Genomic DNA, 16,418 nt, shown 5'->3' on the forward strand with positions numbered 1-16,418 from the left:
GTTCAAGGCTGCACCACACCACAATGATCCCCTCTTTACATATGACAAGAACCAGAGAGGGGTTGCAATCCCAAGCATCCTGCATGGGTCTCCCTGGCCCGCACAGGTTATGCCACTGGGGTCAGGGCCAAGGACCTTTAGCGGCAACATTCATTTCCTGAACAGGACAAGTCCTCCTGACCATAAAGCTAATAAGAACTTCCTCGCACTGTGAGCTCCGGCTGACAGGGCGACTTGTCACTGGCCACGCAGGAGGAGAGCGCTGGTTCCCATTAGCGGCTTATGATGCCAGGTGCTCCTAATAAGGCACCTCAGCCAGAAACAAGAGCCTGCTAAGTTGCTCCAACTCTGAAAGTAATCAGGCCTGGGCTTTGGGGGAGGGAGTGTGGGGAGGGGCCTTCCTTGAAGAAGTGGGGGAGTGGCCTCAGTAGACCCCTGGCAACTGCTAACCTGCTGAACAGCTTAAATAAATAAATTCCAGCCATCCCTCCACATTTCTCCCAGTCACCATAAAAGACTCCCCCAAATTAACACTAGTAATGTTTCCCCAGCACTTGGTGCTTGATGGATCACCCTTGAGGGCTGTTAAGTTTGGACAGATCTGCTTTTCACTAGGGCAAGGAGAATCGTGCCAACAGACCTAATGGCATTAAGATCACAACCCCCAGCTAATCCACTTAGCCCAGGAGAGGGTGGCAAGGAGCTTGGCAGCTCCCCTGTCAGGCTGGGGTCACAAGAGAAGCAGGAGGGAGGGAGGGAGGCAACCTTGCACTCCAATCCCTGCTGCAACAAGTTAACTTATTTTTGCTTCTGCATACTACTACCTTGTCCCTAGCAAAGACAATGGTTTGATAGAGCGATCTTATTTTGAGCATGTCTGAAGGTTTGTGTGTATGTACATTATGTGTTCTTACTTATTTCTAAGAACTCCTAGTGGCCCTAAGGAACTTCAACAGGCCTAGAACTTTTTCCTCTGTCAAAATGTCAGTGACCTAGGTATTCTAGTAAGTCCCTCAGCAAAGCCTGCTGTTTCAGGAAATTCTTTCTCTTACCTAACTTGGATCCTTCCTCCTGCAATACTGAACTCAATCTGCTCACAACGAAAAAAGTCAGGTCTCAGGGTCTGAGTGGAAAGCGAGTTTGGAACTGAGACTCAGGCAGGGTTTGGGGAGTCTTTAGCCAAAGTTTCCATGTCGACAAGAAACCCTCCCCACAGCTGCAGAGTTAAGCCTCACATAGGCAAAACCCACCCATAGTTTTTTCAGACTGAGCCAGCATAATAAGAACACGGGGGCTTTTAAGGGAAACAGTAGAAAGGGGAATTTCTGATTATGTTGGCATGAAATTAACAGCATGAGAGTTTTATTTTTGTAAACGGGTTTCTTTTTCTCTCCTTTTCTTTTTTTCCAGTCAGCATAAAAGGCTTCTATCCCTAGAATCCGGTGGCTCTGTGTCAATAAAGGACCCACGCGGCCTGGGCCCCTAAACACCCGAACACTTTGCCATGTGCGGGCGACCTCTCAAGCCACCAGGAAAAAAATGAGGGGCCAGAGCCGGTCACCTGGCTTCGGGGATCATGAACAGAAGACTGAGGCTTGGCGAATCCTAGCACTCTTTTCTATTTGCCGTGGATAGATTCGCTAACCTCTTGAACTTCTGTCAGTCTTAAGGAATGTGAGACTAACACTCCCCTTACAGGGAAGCTAGAGGGTGAAGAAGACCCCTGGGATTCACGCTGCCCAGAAACTAGCATGTATCAAGCATTGAGAATGTCCCTGAATCACTCTGGGAAGCATCCCAGGAAGGAAGCTTTGGGCACCTAGCATGTGTGCAAGCCCAGTGAAGGCTGCCCACAGTAAGAAGGTTCATGCGCCCCACAGCACCTCCAAAGTGCTCTGCACACCAAGCCGTGTGCATGGGCAGTGGACACTCAGTCTGTGCTGTGCACTTAGACCTGACAGCAGTGTAGAGCTGCCTGGCTAAATTTAAAGGAGAACTGGATGACTCGCCAGGCCCTGAGTCAATGGGACAAAGCGTCTCCTGGCCACCACAGTACAAGAGGTCCACTTCCCAGGGAACGTACAGATAGAAGCACACTGTCAATGCCCCAATATACAGCACTCGAGGCAGCAATTTTACAGTGCTGAAGGGATGGACACCTTGTGCTAGAAAACAAGGTGTGGAGGAAGCAGGCGCTGGAGCAACAGGAACACACTCAGCCTTTGATGTCAGCTTGTCCCCCTCCACAGTGGCTATGGCCACCCAATCGCAAACACCTACAGAGCCCGCACATTGTGCCATTCCATGCATGGTGAATCTTTACGGGTTGATCTTGTAATGACCCCTCAAGGAGGTACTGTTATTATTCCTATTTTACAAATGAGCAGACAGCCTGGAGAAGTTAACTACCACAGCCCCAGTCTCACAGCTGCTAAGCAATAAAATCAGCATTCTGTCCCACAGAGTCAAAATGCACCTTCACTATGTTTAAAACACAGGTTGGAGGTGGTAGGGGACAATGTGACAAATCTTTCAAGCCACCAAAAAATTAACCAGCAAAAAGTCAGCACTTTCACCGAAGATAGCCAAAACAGAACTTTTAGTTACCATAGAGCATTCAAGAACCTTCCACTTACCACCCATCTTCATTCAGCCAGACTCTTACTCTTATACTTGGTCTTTCAGTTGCAGTTAAAATGGAAAGTGATTGGAAATGTTTTTCTTCCGAATTAGCAAGAAATCAAAAGTGGAGTTTAGTGGTTTAGGATAACAACATTTTAAATACTCATCAGCATTTTCCTAGAACAAGCAGAAGAGGGGGGGCTCTATCCTGTCCCCAGCACTTAAGGGCCCCAAAGTGACAGTAAATTAAAAGAGGACTTTTCAATAAAAAGAAAGAGTGGGCAAAGCCCAACATGTCAGGGCAGGCTTGTAATGCCAGCATTTGGGAGGTAGAGGCCAGAGGAGGAGTTTGAGGCCAGCCTGAGCTACACAGTGAGCTCAAGGCCAACCTGGGATACTTAAGACTCTGTCTCAAAAAACAGAAAGAAGGAAGGAAGGGAGAAAAGGGAGAGGAGGGAGGGCAAGAGGGAGGGAGGGAGGGAGGGAGGGAGGGGACAAGGAAGAGAGAGAGAATAAATGTAATAAGATGTGGGCTATTAATTTGGGTATAATTAAGGGGGGGGGGGGGGGGGGAGGGAGGGGACAACTTTCCTCCATTGTAAAGGAAAAAAGAATGATCTCTGAAAGTTCTAAAAGATCAGCCTAGATCCCAGGTGGCTCAGTAACCCTAAGCAGGTTGATGGTAGTGAAAAATGAAGTCAGCACAGACAAGCAAATCACAGTGACCCCCATCTTGGCTGCCTGACCTGGTGATACAGACTCCAAAACCACAGAACAAAATGCAATTAACCAACCAGAAAGAGTTCATCAAAGCTCCTCGTTTTAAAAAGGAAGAAAATAAAGCTCAGGATGGAAAGGGGACTAGTAATACCACAGAGCCCCAGCCTGCACAGCAGCTGGGCACACCCTTGCTGAAGCCTTTGCCCATTTTACTTTGATTCACAGTCACAGATCTCTCCAAAAGATGGGGGTTTCCAGGAGCCCAGGAGGTTAGAGACCAAAGTCATTCATCACTCCCAAAAGGATACTTCCTGGAAACAAATGGATCTCAAAGGGATTGGGGCGAATCCGTGAATGACATAGCAGCCATAAATAGTTACTAAGAGAAGTCTGGATATACCTGACCTTTAGAACTGACGTCAAGGAAGACAGCTGAAGCCTCCAACCCTGGTGTCTTAGGGAAGGTGCTGGCATTCAAAGACTAGGTCAGATGGAGCTGACCCACAACAGCACCATCCATGTTCTTATAAGGCCTGCTGTAGACTGCCCAGGATCATCAACTAGAAGGCAAACAGAGTGCCTGGTTCTAACCATTTATAGTCGTGTGACCATGGACAAGTCACTGACTTGCTCCAAATCTCATTCTTTTTATTTCTGAGTTGAGAGTTCATACCAGTTCACGATCCCTTATCCAAACCTCCCTGAGTGCTTCAGAAATCAGAACTGTGCAGATGTTAGGTGCACTAGGGCCTGTGTTTAACAGCTCCACTGGCATCCAGGGCAGCATTCTGTAATCAAACACATTAATATTTTTGCAGCAAAACATATGAATATTCAAAATAAAGCAGGATAAATATAGCCTCACAGCAGGTCTGCCACTAAATGAGTTTGCTGCAAACTTACACAAAAACTTTCAGCTTTCAGAGCTTCTCAGACTTCACAATCACAGAATTGAGATTATGCCACCACCTCCACCTTGAAGGCTGTGAAGGTAGGCTGGAGAGATGGCTCAGGGGTTAAGTGCCCTGATTGCTCTTGCAGAGGACCCAGGTTCGGTTCCCAGCACCCACACGAAGGTTAACAACTGTCTATAACTCCAGTTCCAAGGGATCTGACGCCCTCTTCTGGCCTCCATGGTCATTGTATGCACAAAGTGCCCTTACATACATGCAGGGAAAACAGTCATACACATATTTTAAAAAGTAATTAAATGTAAAAGAAGGCTGTGGGTTAGGAAAAAGTCAGACAACATATTTTGAAAAGAAATGAGAGGAAAGGAGAGGAGAGAAAAGGGAAAAGAAAAGAGAAAGAAGAGAGGAGAGGGGGGAGGGGAGGGGAGGAGAGGAGAGGAGAGGAGAGGAGAGGAGAGGAGAGGAGAGAAAAGCCCAAAGCAGAGAACAGGCACTTCAGACATGGCTGCTGGGCTCTCGTGCTTATACAACTTACCTTGTTCCAAACAACTCAGATTGACCTCAGAGGTGCCTCAGAAGTCAGGCATGATAGCTGACTTACAATTCAGGCTATGGGAGGAAAACTGCCTCGAGTTCAAGGGTGATCTGGGTTACAGAGTGAGTTGTTCTCAAACAACAACAAAAAGTAGATCAGTTAATAGACTGCTTGCCTAGTATACCGGAAACTCTGGGTTCAATGGTTCAATGCTCAGCATGGCATAAACTGGGCATGGGTGCACACCTGTAATGCCAGCACTCATGAGGGAGAAGCAGGGAGACCAGAAGTTCAAGGTCACTCTCTGCTACATAGCAAGTTTGAAGCTAACCTAGGATATACAACACCCAGCCTTAGAGAACAAACAAACAAACATAACCAGAGGTGCATGAAAGAATGGCGGACAGAAAGAGTTCCTAGCAATTCTCCAAAAAGTGGCCTTAACAAAGGACAATGGCAGTCAGACCTCTGCATGATCCTCCAATGAAAACATCATAGAGAGCAAGTCAAGCAGCCAGGCATAGCTCAGACATCTTAGCTGCATGGCTCATATACCCTTGAGTTAGCCCCAATAAGTCTCTGGAAGAGCTGTGCACAAGTGGGTCCAGGGACGAATGGGAGCCAGCCAGAAGCATCCATTGTGGCACCTGAGTCTCTCTTCCAAAACCAAGGACGATTCCCACTGAGTCTGTGCTGTAGGCCCCCTGAGCTGACCTGAGGGTTGCTCAGCATTTGATCCAGAGGCTCCTATAGAAAACCCAGACCCCACTCTGCTTCTGCAGACTCCAGAAACACAGTAAAACCAGGCCACAGAAGCCTTGGCAGACAGGGCCATAAACAAGGACTGTGTTCCCATCCATGTCAACTGTGCTCCTTCTGTAATCTTATCACCTGTGTGTGTAAGGTTGAAGATGACAAGGTGCACCTGGTCCAGCCGAGCTGGATCCTACAATATATCCAGACAAGAACATGTGCATAACTTCTTCAGCCATTCAGAAAAAGAAAGAAGAAGAAGACAGGTGATTCTAGACCAAGAGAGTTCTGTCTTACAGAAGCCTGACAGAACCCTCGGTCAGACACTATCCTCTGTACTAAGGACCTATTGAGGAAGATTGTGTAGGGGAGGTCAGAACTTGAAGACCCCTGATCTGATCTATCTTCTTACTGGCTAGCTTCCTTCTGCTTCTGTTAGCCCCACCTGATTACCCAAGTGACATCTGTCTGGTCTTCCCATCCATCCATCGTTCCAACTGATACTGTTTTTCTCTATGTCATCTGATATAGAACCATGATCCACATCCTCACTAAGTTTGGTTCCCATTATCTGTCCAGCTGAGAAGTGCTCTTCCTCACTCTGCTCTAGGCTGGGATCAAGTGATGGGGAAACCTATGAATGCAATTCAATAACCAACTCCCTCCTGCCCCACTTCCCTGCACTCGTCCCTTCTTCCTCCCCAAAGCAAGAATAAATGCCAGATACTTCATTAGTACCAACCACTAACTTGTTGGTTTAAAAGAAAATAAATCCCAAAGCCTGTGCCCCACTGTGGTCATCCTGTTATAATCCTAGCCAATTCCACAGCTTCCTGTCATCTGATTTTTCTATCTTGCCTTTTTGTTTGTACTGGTAGCGATGATTTTTCTTCCACTGGACACTTCTCAGATTGCTGATAGGTTGAGGGGGTAGGGACAGAGAGAACAGTAGGAAATGGGGAAGAAGCACATTAATCCTGCGGTCTGGAGAGAGCAGAGGCAAATGCCTCCCACGAAGTGCATCTATCCAGGAATAAGGACCCATCCCACCTTCTGCAGGCAGGGCTGTACACAGCCTTTCTCAATTTCCTGAGATCTCACAGCTTAACAAGGAAGGATCTTCCCTGATCTACCTGCTCAAGATGGGGGTTTATTTCCACCCTCAGTCAAAAGCACATCTTCCCTTTCAGCAGCCCACAGTGTAGCTTGACCAAGAGCTCTAGGACCATGCCTTACCATCACAAGCTCATGAGGCTAGGCACAGCACCTATACCACCTCACAGGCATCACCTCACAGGACCCAATAGATGGCAATTCTTGGGACTCTACACACTAGAATTCAGAGTTAAGGAGATGCAGAAATGAGGGCCAAACAACAGGGAGGATGGAAGGGCAACCACATGGTAGTCATAGCCCCGGTGATTTCTGGATGTCACTACATTCATTCAGCATCAACCTTGTGAGCCACCTCTATTTCAGAGAGTAAAGCCAACCTCAGAAAGCTTAAGAACTATTGCAGACGCTCACCCCACCCAGGCCCATTGAGATCTAGCACAGTCCACCTTCGACTTCCCCCATTACGGTCCCAACACATGGGAACCCTGAAGTCCCAGGATAGATACATCTTTTGTGGCCTTGAGTAGAAAGAAAACAGGAAAAAGAAAATCCAGAAAAAGTGACGTTATCTTATTCTGTGTATGTGCACAGTGTGTGTGTGTGTGTGTGTGTGTGTGTGTGTGTGTTAGTATGCATTTGCTTGTGGAGGTCAGAAGTTGATCTTCTGTGTCTTCCTCAGTTACTCAATACTTCATTTTTTCTTGACATAGGGTCTCTCACTGAACCTGGATCTCACAATTTGGCTAGGCAGACTGGCCAGAGAGCTGCAGGGATCTGCCTGTCTCCAGAACCCCAGTATTAGGATTATAGACACAAATTGCTGATATGCATGGCTTTTTAAGTAGGTGCTGGGAATCAGAACTTAGGTCCTCATGCCTGCATAGCAGCACTTTATCAACTAGCTATCACTCCAGATTCCAAAAAAAAATGACTTTAAAAAGTGACTTTCTGGGCTGATAAGATGGCTTAGTGGGTAAAGGTGTTTTCGGCCAAGCTTGACAACCTGAGTTCAATCTTCAGGACCCACATAGTAGAAAGAATCAACTCCCACAAGTTGTCCTCTGATCTTCAGGCACACACTATGCCACAAATGCACACGCACACACGCGCACACACACACGCACACACAAATAAGTATATGTTAAAATAAAGATTAATTTAGCCAGGCATGGTGTCACATGCTTTTGATCCCAGTACTTGGGAAGCAGAGGCCAGCAGAGCCAACCTGGTCTATAAAGTGGGTTCCAGGCCAGCCAGGGATACACAGTGAGACCTTGCCTCAAAAACAACCAAAAAAATAAAAAGATTAGGGCTGCAGAGATGGTTCAGCGGTTAAGAACACTGGCTGATCTTGCAGAGAACCTGGATTAGGTTCACAGCACCCACACAGCAGCTAGCAGCCATCTATAACTCCAGTTCCAGGGGATCTGACACCTTTTTCTGGTCTCCACGGGCATTGCACAACATGGATGCGCTAACATACATGCTCATAAAACATTCTTAAATAGCCCAGCCTAGTGGTGCATGCCTTTAATCCCAGCACTCAGGAGGCAGAGGTAGGCAGATCTCTGTGAGATCAAGGCCAGCCTGGTTTATATAGAAAATTCTAGGCCAGTTGGGACTACAGGGAGACCCTGTCTCAAAAACCAAAAAATAAATTTAAAATATTTTTTAATTTTTATTCACTTATTTTATTTATTCCTTCATTCATTTATTTATTCCCATGTGTGATGAGCATATGCCAAGTGTTTGTGAGTGCCCTCTGAGCTGGAGTTACAAACAGTTGTAAGTGGCCTGATGTGGGTGCTGGGAACTGAATTCTGATCTTCTGGAAGAGCAGCAAATGCTCGATCTTGAGCACTGAGCCATCTCTCAGGTCCCTAATTTTTTTTTTTTTTTTTTTTTTTTTTTTTTTTTTTTTTTTTTTTGGTCTTTTTGAGACAGGGTCTGCCTGTAGCCCCAGCTGGTCTGGAACTTGCTATGTAGACCAGGCTGGCCTCGAACTCACAGAGATTTTATGTATAAGAGTGTATTGCCGGCATGTAGGTAAGTGAACCCATGTCATGCAATGCCCACGGAAGACAGAAGAGGCCATTGGATCCCCTGGAACTGGAGTTATGGACAGTTAGCTGCCATGTGGGTGCTGGTATTTGAACCTGAGTCTTCTTCAAGAACAACCAGTGTTCTTAACCTCTGAGCCATCTCTCTAGCCCCTGCCCCCTAAATATCTTTAAGTGACTTTCCACCATACCCCACTTTTCACAGTTCGTTCACATCTGGAGATGTCAGACCTATCTGGTCAATTTGTAAGGGAGTTTCCTCTTTAGGAAAGTTTGAACAAAAACTAGTACAGTGTCAGCAGTCAGTTTCTGAGCAGAACGAGCACCAAGAAGACATACTTTGGCAGTGGTTATTTTTTTGTGCCCACTGGAAAAAAACGAATGGCTACTTTTAGTTTGGTGGCACTTTCCATAAGGTAAGGCTCACAGCAGCCAATCAGGAAGCTTTGGAGCTCGCTGCAGCTAAGGGCGATTACCTCAGCTTCACACCCCTTTGTACCCCCCACCTAAGGGGGAGAGTGTATGCAAGAGTGGAAAATCCATCCAAGGTCAGCAAAATAGTAGACCAGAAGGTGTGCTAAGAAAGGTTAGCATCAATAACAACAGAAAACCAGATTCGTGGGCACCACTCATCAGACCCTGGGGCAACAGAGGGAAAATGATGGGTTTACGGTTTATGACAAACAAAAAAGGTAAACCACTACTGCCTCCTTCCAGCCTTCACTCTGCAACTGATGAGCACTGGTCACCACTTCCCTACTAGTTCTATGGATTCTTATAGGTAGGATCCTCTTCTACACTGGTTGACTCCAAGGGGCCACAAAGCACAAGAAGTTAAGTCATCTTAGTTTGAATCTATCTGCCTCTTACTATCTGCATGACCCTGGAAAAGAGACTTTGCCTCTGAATCTTAGCATCCTATGTCAAAGAACACTACCTACCTCATGGGGCTGTTGTAACAAATATGCAACTCCAGGTAAAGCACCGGTCCTGAACCACACAGGTCACAAGGTCTCAAAGAGAGGTTATTTTGCAGAGAAGGAGCTAGAATAGCCAGAGGGCAGCCAAGGCTAGCCCAAAAAGGACACTCACTTCGATGTGAACAGAAATGGTATAAGAAGGAGACCATAAGGCTTTAAGACCAAGGCTCTCAGATTCATCTTCCCGTCCTTGAATTTAACTCAAGCACCCCCACTCCCACCCCAATGTGTCTGCTGAAACAGATGTTTAAGACTGTTGATGCGCTCCGGACCTAAGCAGCATCTAGCCCATGCCACTGCCCTAAGCTGTAGACACCAGCCTATTATCATAGGAACTATGACCAGTGGGAAGTGGGAACAGCTGAAGTCTGTAACATGACTAGATCCTGGCCACAGGAGTCCCTCAGCCTGAACTCCACTTTCTCCCCTCTTTCCTTCCACTTTATTAAACAGTCAGTCACTCTAGGAAAAACAAAAGCATAAAACAAACCATAAGAAAACCAAATGAAAGCCCAAAAGCATAAAGAGAGAAGAGCCTAGAAGATGGGCCCATGAATCACTAATGTTTAGGATAGACCCCATTTTCCCTCATGCTCTGAAAAACCTGTGCCCTCCTATCCCTGGGTATTAGAAAGACTTTTATTATCAAGTAGCACAAAGGAGTCAGGCCCCCACATTCAGGATGGGCCAGGTATAAAGAACAGTTGTTGGGGCCAGAAGACCAGCACAAGTGCAGGGCTAGGGCAGGAGCCTACCTGTGCTGCTCCACAGCCTCATTATCTGGAAGCTCCACCCCACACACACTGCACTGCTCCCCGAGGGGCCGGCTCTCGGCCTTCATGCCCACAGCCAGCTCGCCCAGCTTGCTGAACAGCTCTCTCTGAATGAAGCCCTGAGGGAGCAGGCCCCCATAGGTGCTGAAGTCCATGGAGACAGCAAGGGCAGGTTGCACGTGGAGGCCAGAGGTCACCGAAGACGGCATGCTCAACACAGCATCAGCCTTGTGGTTGGGTAACACGGAGTAGATGCCTAAATGCTTCTCCACTGGGGGTGCTAGGGGCTCCTGTCGTCCAGGGGGGCCCTGGCCACCTTCAGCAGGAGGTGACAACTGCTCAGCGCTTTCCTCTCGCCCATAGTGCAGCTCCCTGGCACTGGTGATGACACTGCTTCGAGTGGGAGTCCCAGGCCCCTCTTTGCTCCTCTCCTCAACCTTGTCCCCAATCCCTCCTGAGATGCTGGACTCAGCTGCCCCAGGACTGTCCTGGCTGGGTACTTCATCTACCTGCATCATCTCGGTCTTCACCTCAGTCACCCCAGGGTGCCGCCCACAACCTGCCAATGTGGGCTCCTCAGGCCCTGCAGGTGGCTGAAGGGTTCCCTGCAGGAGAGATTGTCCTATGGTCATCAAACTGTCCACTGCAGCCTTGGTAGGACTCATGGCTGAAAGACCGAAAGAGGTGGAAACAGAAGGGCTCTGGTCTACCATGGGACCGGGGAGGCTCTGTCCAGCCACACTGGCATACCCACTCTCCTCGCTGGAATGCTTTGAGATGAAGATGTTTTTAAGGTACCGAGCCTTGCGGTCCTCTTCTTCCTCGGCCCCACCATCAGCCATGGTGGCCTCTGTGTCATTGTCATCGGAGGCCTGGATGGTCTCCAGGATCTTCAGGCACTGCTCCTCCAGGTACTCGATCTCCAGGATCTCAGCTGCATACAGTAGGTCGTCCAGATCCTCTGCCTTGGCTTGCAGCGTGGCCGTGTACGCATACTCCAAAATCTGCTGGAAGGTCTTTGGTGAAAGGAAGTCCAGGGTATAATGCTGGCTGTTTCGATGGAAGAGGATCTCAAACATCTTACTGGTGCAGGCCAGCACAGTCCGGTGAGCATGGAACTCCTGGCTGTCCACCATGATGACCACATCACACAAAGTCCCAGCCAGTCTCATCTGATTGGCCTTGCACAGCAGCCCCGTGGGGTGGCTGGGGTTCTGCAGCTGGATCATGCCCATCTTTGTCAGATCCATAGTGCTCCCCTGGGCTCAGGCATGGGGCTCTCTTTCCTTCTCTGCTCTGCGTGGTGGGGCAGGGTAGGCTTCCTCGGCCAATGGAGGGGGCTACAGGGGGAAAGAAGAGAAGAGGCAAAAGAGATGAGCAAGTGGCAGATTCACTAGTGTCCCTAAAATCAAGAATTCAAACACTGCAGTATGCATCCATTCCAGCAAGCTTCCAGAAAGAGGTTCTTAAGGATTTTAATGGACGGGGCTTAGGTTTCCTAGAAATTCACAAAACAGTGTTCACAGCAAGCCCAGCAATGCTGAGAGTAAAGAGAAGTTTCTACCACTGCCTATGCCTAATTCACCTCTCTGTGACATCTGCTGGGTGGAGCAAATTGAAAAGTACAGTGAGTCCTGGGTGTTCTTTAAGCCTGAACATAGGGGGGTTCCTATGCAAGATCAGCATTATTCCAAGGCTCATGCACTTAAGTAACAAGGCTTTAACCCCTTCCTAAAGTCACTTAAGTACTCAGCTGGCTTCATTATCAATCCCCTCTATGGTCACCCTCATCTTCAAAACAAAGTTTTTCTAACTCTGCCTCACTGTGGTGGCCTTAGAAGTCAAGTCAAATCCAGCTGGAGCTGCTAGCTGGGGTGGTGCCATGAGCAATGGTCTGTCCTCCCCTCATCCTGCTTTCTCTCATCAGCCAGTGCCCTCCCTGGCCTCTGTCCACTCTATATATAGTCAGAGACCTATTCTTGGGCAGTAACAGGAACACACACACACACACACACACACACACACACACACCTCACATTCTTACTTGGGTTGTTCCTACCCACAAGTTCTTCAAAGTTCTTGCATACATACAAAATCTGTGCGTGCGTGCGTGCGTGCATGTGTGTGTGTGTGTCAGCCAAAGAGTGGGAACACACCTGCATACATTTAGATGTGATGTTGCAATCTTCTCCCTGCCCACAAAGTGCCCACTAGACGAAAGCTCTCAAATGAGAGGGCAGATAGTTATCATAGGATGTCGGCTCCCCAGGAGCTGGAGTGCTTGTGCTAGGCTGGACATGGACTCCAGTTTGTCCCACAGTCTCCCAGGAGTTGGCAAACCCAGTGACAAGGAGCAGCAACTGATGCTAGATATGGCTCTAAAAATGACACTGACACCAGCATCTTTGGTGTGAGTTAAGACCGGAATAAGGGGAGAAGACAGGGCTGGATAACAAGGGCCTCTCTCCCAGAGCCTATTCTAGATCACTAAGAGGCTTCCTGACTCTGAACGCCTTTTAGGATGTTGACAGAAAGATCCAACGGGCCCAGGTCCCAGGCTTTGCCTAGCCAACATCACACCCAGCCAATGACCTGGGTGCAGGGTGGAGAGAGCCAGGTTTCTTCACAGAGCTTGCCTCCACCTTCAAAAGGCGTCCTGGGAGCTCCTAGGCACAAAACTCGTAGAAAGGGTTAAGAGTACTGGCTGGCCACTCTTGCTGCCCACTCCGAAGTAGAAACGGAGGGTATAAAGGGTGAGACACCCCTTCATCAGCAGCTTCACCACCGTGTGTTTTCTGCAAAGATCAGAGTTGCAAAAGAATGAAGGCTCGCTACCCAAATTCCTAACCCCATTCGAGTCTTCTGGGTCTTGAGGCAAATCAAGGTGCCCTCTCCGCCAACCACCGCTCGGCCTGGAATCGGCCGGAGCTGGCTTGCAGCGATCAGCCAGACAGCACTGGGCAAAGCCGGCGCTAACCCGCCGGAACTTCAAGGATCAATAGCTCTCTCACACACCCTAGCTTCCCAGCGACCCCCGCCGAGACTTGGAGAGGACTTCGGCAAACTTGGGAAAGCAACTTTTCCCCGGGAGTCAAACGCCTGGAGGAAGGGAATCGAGCTGGGGAAAGAAGGAAAGCGAAAGAGACGGGGCAAAGGCTAGTCCAGGCCGGCTGGACGCCACTGCGAGGGCGGCCGGGAGGAGGACCGGCCGCCGGGAACCGGGAAGCACAAAAGCCCTGTAGCGAGTCCCGGGAGGAAAAGAGAGCAGGCAATCTCCTGGCCCTTCCTCTCCGACCCAGGAGCGTGACCCCCAGAAAACCACGGACAGGGTCCCGGGCCTCCCGCACCCTCTGCCGCCTTGCCGGAGCCAGGCACGCTGCGAGAGTGGCGGGGAGGCGGCGAACCGGTGACTGCGGAGCGCGTCTGTGCATTCCGGAGTCCACAGGCCCGCACGATCCTGCGCGTTGCAAGCGCGTGCGGGAGTGTGCGAGCGGCTGGGTGCGCCAAGGTGGGAAAGACATCCCGAACGCATCAGGTGCAGAGCCCGGGAACCCACCGAACGCGGCCGGGAGCGCACAGCGAGCTCCCGCGCCACGGCTGCTCCCACTGAGAGCCGAGGAGGACCCGGAGCGCCCGAGCCTCTGGAGCTCCCCCCTCTCACCCCTCAAAAAAGGAGGACTAAGTCTAATCCGGGGGCGGTGGGGGCAGCCCACCACGTTTTCTCTAAAAGAAACAAAACCCAAGCGGGTCCCAGCCCCGCTCCCCTTCTCCCCCACTAGATCCACTCTTCCGCTCCTCCGGCTCCAGCTTCCCAGCGGGCCAGCGAATAAACACAAATAAATAAAGCACAATCCTATCTCACGCCCGCGCACCGGTCCGCATACATATGAGCACCCACCGGCTCCTCCGCCGGCCCTAGGCTGTACAAAGCCACCCAAACCCAGACCCTCTCCCCACGCGCAGGCAGCCGGGGCAGACCGCCCTGCCTGCCACCTCTCACCCCGACTGTGCCTGGAGGAGGAAGGCTGGGGAGGCAGCTGCGCCCAAGCTGACAGCCTCGGCCCGCGCTTCTAGCTGACCCCACAACCGGCGCGGGCGATCGCTAAAGCAGCAGCAGCTGGGGAGCCCAGCACGAGACCAGCGGCCGAATGGCCGGAGCCAGCGCCACCCGCCTGAGACCTCTCCAGCCCCTGGGCGCCCTGGCGGGAGGCGATCGCTGGGCGGTGCGTGTTCCTCCCGGGTTCCCTACTCTCCACTCACCGCCAGCCGCCGAGCCTGGAGCTTGGAGTGGGTGTGCGTGCCCGTGTGTGGGGGGTGTGTGCACCGGGATCGAGGAAGGGGTGTTGCTGGGGAACTGTTGCTCGCGATCTCACGGCTGCAGCGGCGGCATCGCCCGGCAGTTCGCAGTACCCGCTCTCATCACCCTTAACTCCTCTGTGCCGCGAGGTTAGCAAATCACCACCGGCAGCGGCGCCTCCGCCGCGTCCCACGTCAATGCAGAGCCCCCTCCCCTGCGAGGCCCGGGCGCCTCTCCATCTTTAGTGCTGGCGGCCGAGCCCGGCTCCCTGCCCACAGCTGCCCCCTCCCCTCCCCCCGCCGGCCTCGGAAAAAACCCTTCCCAGCGCTCGGCGCTCCGGGCTTCGCCTGACATCTAGCTGCTGCCCGGGCGCCAGCGGCCGTCGCTCGCCGGCTAGGCGGAGAGGGCAGAAGGTTGCAAGGGAAGAGGAAGCGCTGCGGACTCGAAGCCCTCAGTGGGGAGCGAGAGGATGAGGGCCGGGGAGCAGTTGCCACCTTCACCCCACGTTTTTCATTTCCACTGCGCCTGGGACGTACCCCGCGCCCCCACTTCGGTGCTCAAGAGAGGAGTTCTGTCCAGTTCTCCAGTATTTGCCTCAGTTCAGTGAGTGGCATCTCCTTTCACTTTTCCCGGGACTCGGGCTTGCATCCCTCCCTACCTCGACGCTGGTTTTAAGTGGATTGCTTTCGGAGCTCCAAACGCAGCCTCCTACGCCTCCTCGATCGCGGGTGTCAGCCTGCGAGTGAACCGGCTTTGGACAGTCAGACGCCTGAAGGGCTGCACCTCATTTTAGCTATCGCGACCGCTGGAGGCTGAGGTCAAGGCCTGAGGAAAACTTTCTTCCTCACAGTCTTGGACACTCCCTGCCCCCTTCTTCTCCACTGCCCCCCACCACACACACACCGTGCACCCTGAGCCCCAGCTACCAGGATGGAAAGAGTTCCGGGGAACCTACACCTATTTCAGTGAAGCCTTCCAGAGGGATGAAAGCTCAGAACAGCGCTGGGTCGGCTCAAATAGCCCCACTTTAAAGGTAGTGTTGAAATAATAGAGTACAGGGACCAAAGAAACGTGTGTCTTTCCTCAGACAGCGAGAAACTCCCTTTCTCCGCTTTCCCACCAAGCTGCGCGAAGGTGGGGGACCAGAAGTGGCTCTTCTCTTCCCAGTCCTGGCCTCCTCCAGAAAAAGTTCCATGGCCTTGATGCCAGGGTGTGGCGGAGAGCGCCACCCAGGGGTCTCAGAAAAGTCACCCACCCAGCTCCACCCTAGGTCACAGATCTAAATAGTTTCAATCAGGCTTCACTCTGGAAAGCTGTGCCCCGTAATAGGCAGGAGGCCACCGACCACCTCCCCCCCTCATGGGACTCACAAAATCACAACCAGAGCTAGAGGGCCAGGAAGGGGCAAGAGGTGAATGGAGGCAAAAACCCAGGAAGATCGGGCAGTAAAGTTAGCAGTAAGGTCTGCAAGGTGCACAGAGCTGCTGATGAGGTGGTCCCAAGGACAAACCATTCCAAGGGATACTCCAGTTCCCTGCGGCTGGGAAAGTGCTCTGACTGGTAGTGCTGGGGAGAAGTCAGCCAAGCCGAGGGGGTGCATTGGAAGTAAAGAAAGAAATCAGTAATCTGGTTATCCTCTACTAGCAGACAT

At 50.8% G+C, this 16,418-nt stretch overlaps 1 protein-coding gene across 5 annotated transcripts in view; it reads right to left on the reverse strand.

Annotated features, from left to right (window-relative positions):
• Zbtb16 (zinc finger and BTB domain containing 16) overlaps window positions 1-15,766 on the reverse strand; it is a 193,203-nt gene extending 177,437 nt beyond the window's left edge. The window contains exons 1-2 of one of the 5 annotated variants that reach the window (XM_008832739.3): window positions 15,426-15,766; window positions 10,453-11,810 (exon numbers count right to left, since the gene is read on the reverse strand). In XM_008832739.3, the coding sequence (XP_008830961.1) occupies window positions 10,453-11,720 (1,268 nt within the window). In that variant the 5' untranslated portion in view covers window positions 11,721-11,810; window positions 15,426-15,766. Of the gene's footprint in view, window positions 1-10,452; window positions 11,811-13,062; window positions 13,454-14,470; window positions 14,643-14,730; window positions 14,992-15,303 lie in introns of those variants that run through there. The other 4 variants (XM_008832738.3, XM_008832736.3, XM_008832737.3 and 1 more) reach the window with 4 other exon arrangements.
• Window positions 15,767-16,418: the final 652 nt, after the last annotated feature.

This window comes from Nannospalax galili, unplaced genomic scaffold (genome assembly GCF_000622305.1).
Source record: "Nannospalax galili isolate Female #2095 unplaced genomic scaffold, S.galili_v1.0 scaffold335, whole genome shotgun sequence".
Taxonomy (NCBI): domain Eukaryota; kingdom Metazoa; phylum Chordata; class Mammalia; order Rodentia; family Spalacidae; genus Nannospalax; species Nannospalax galili.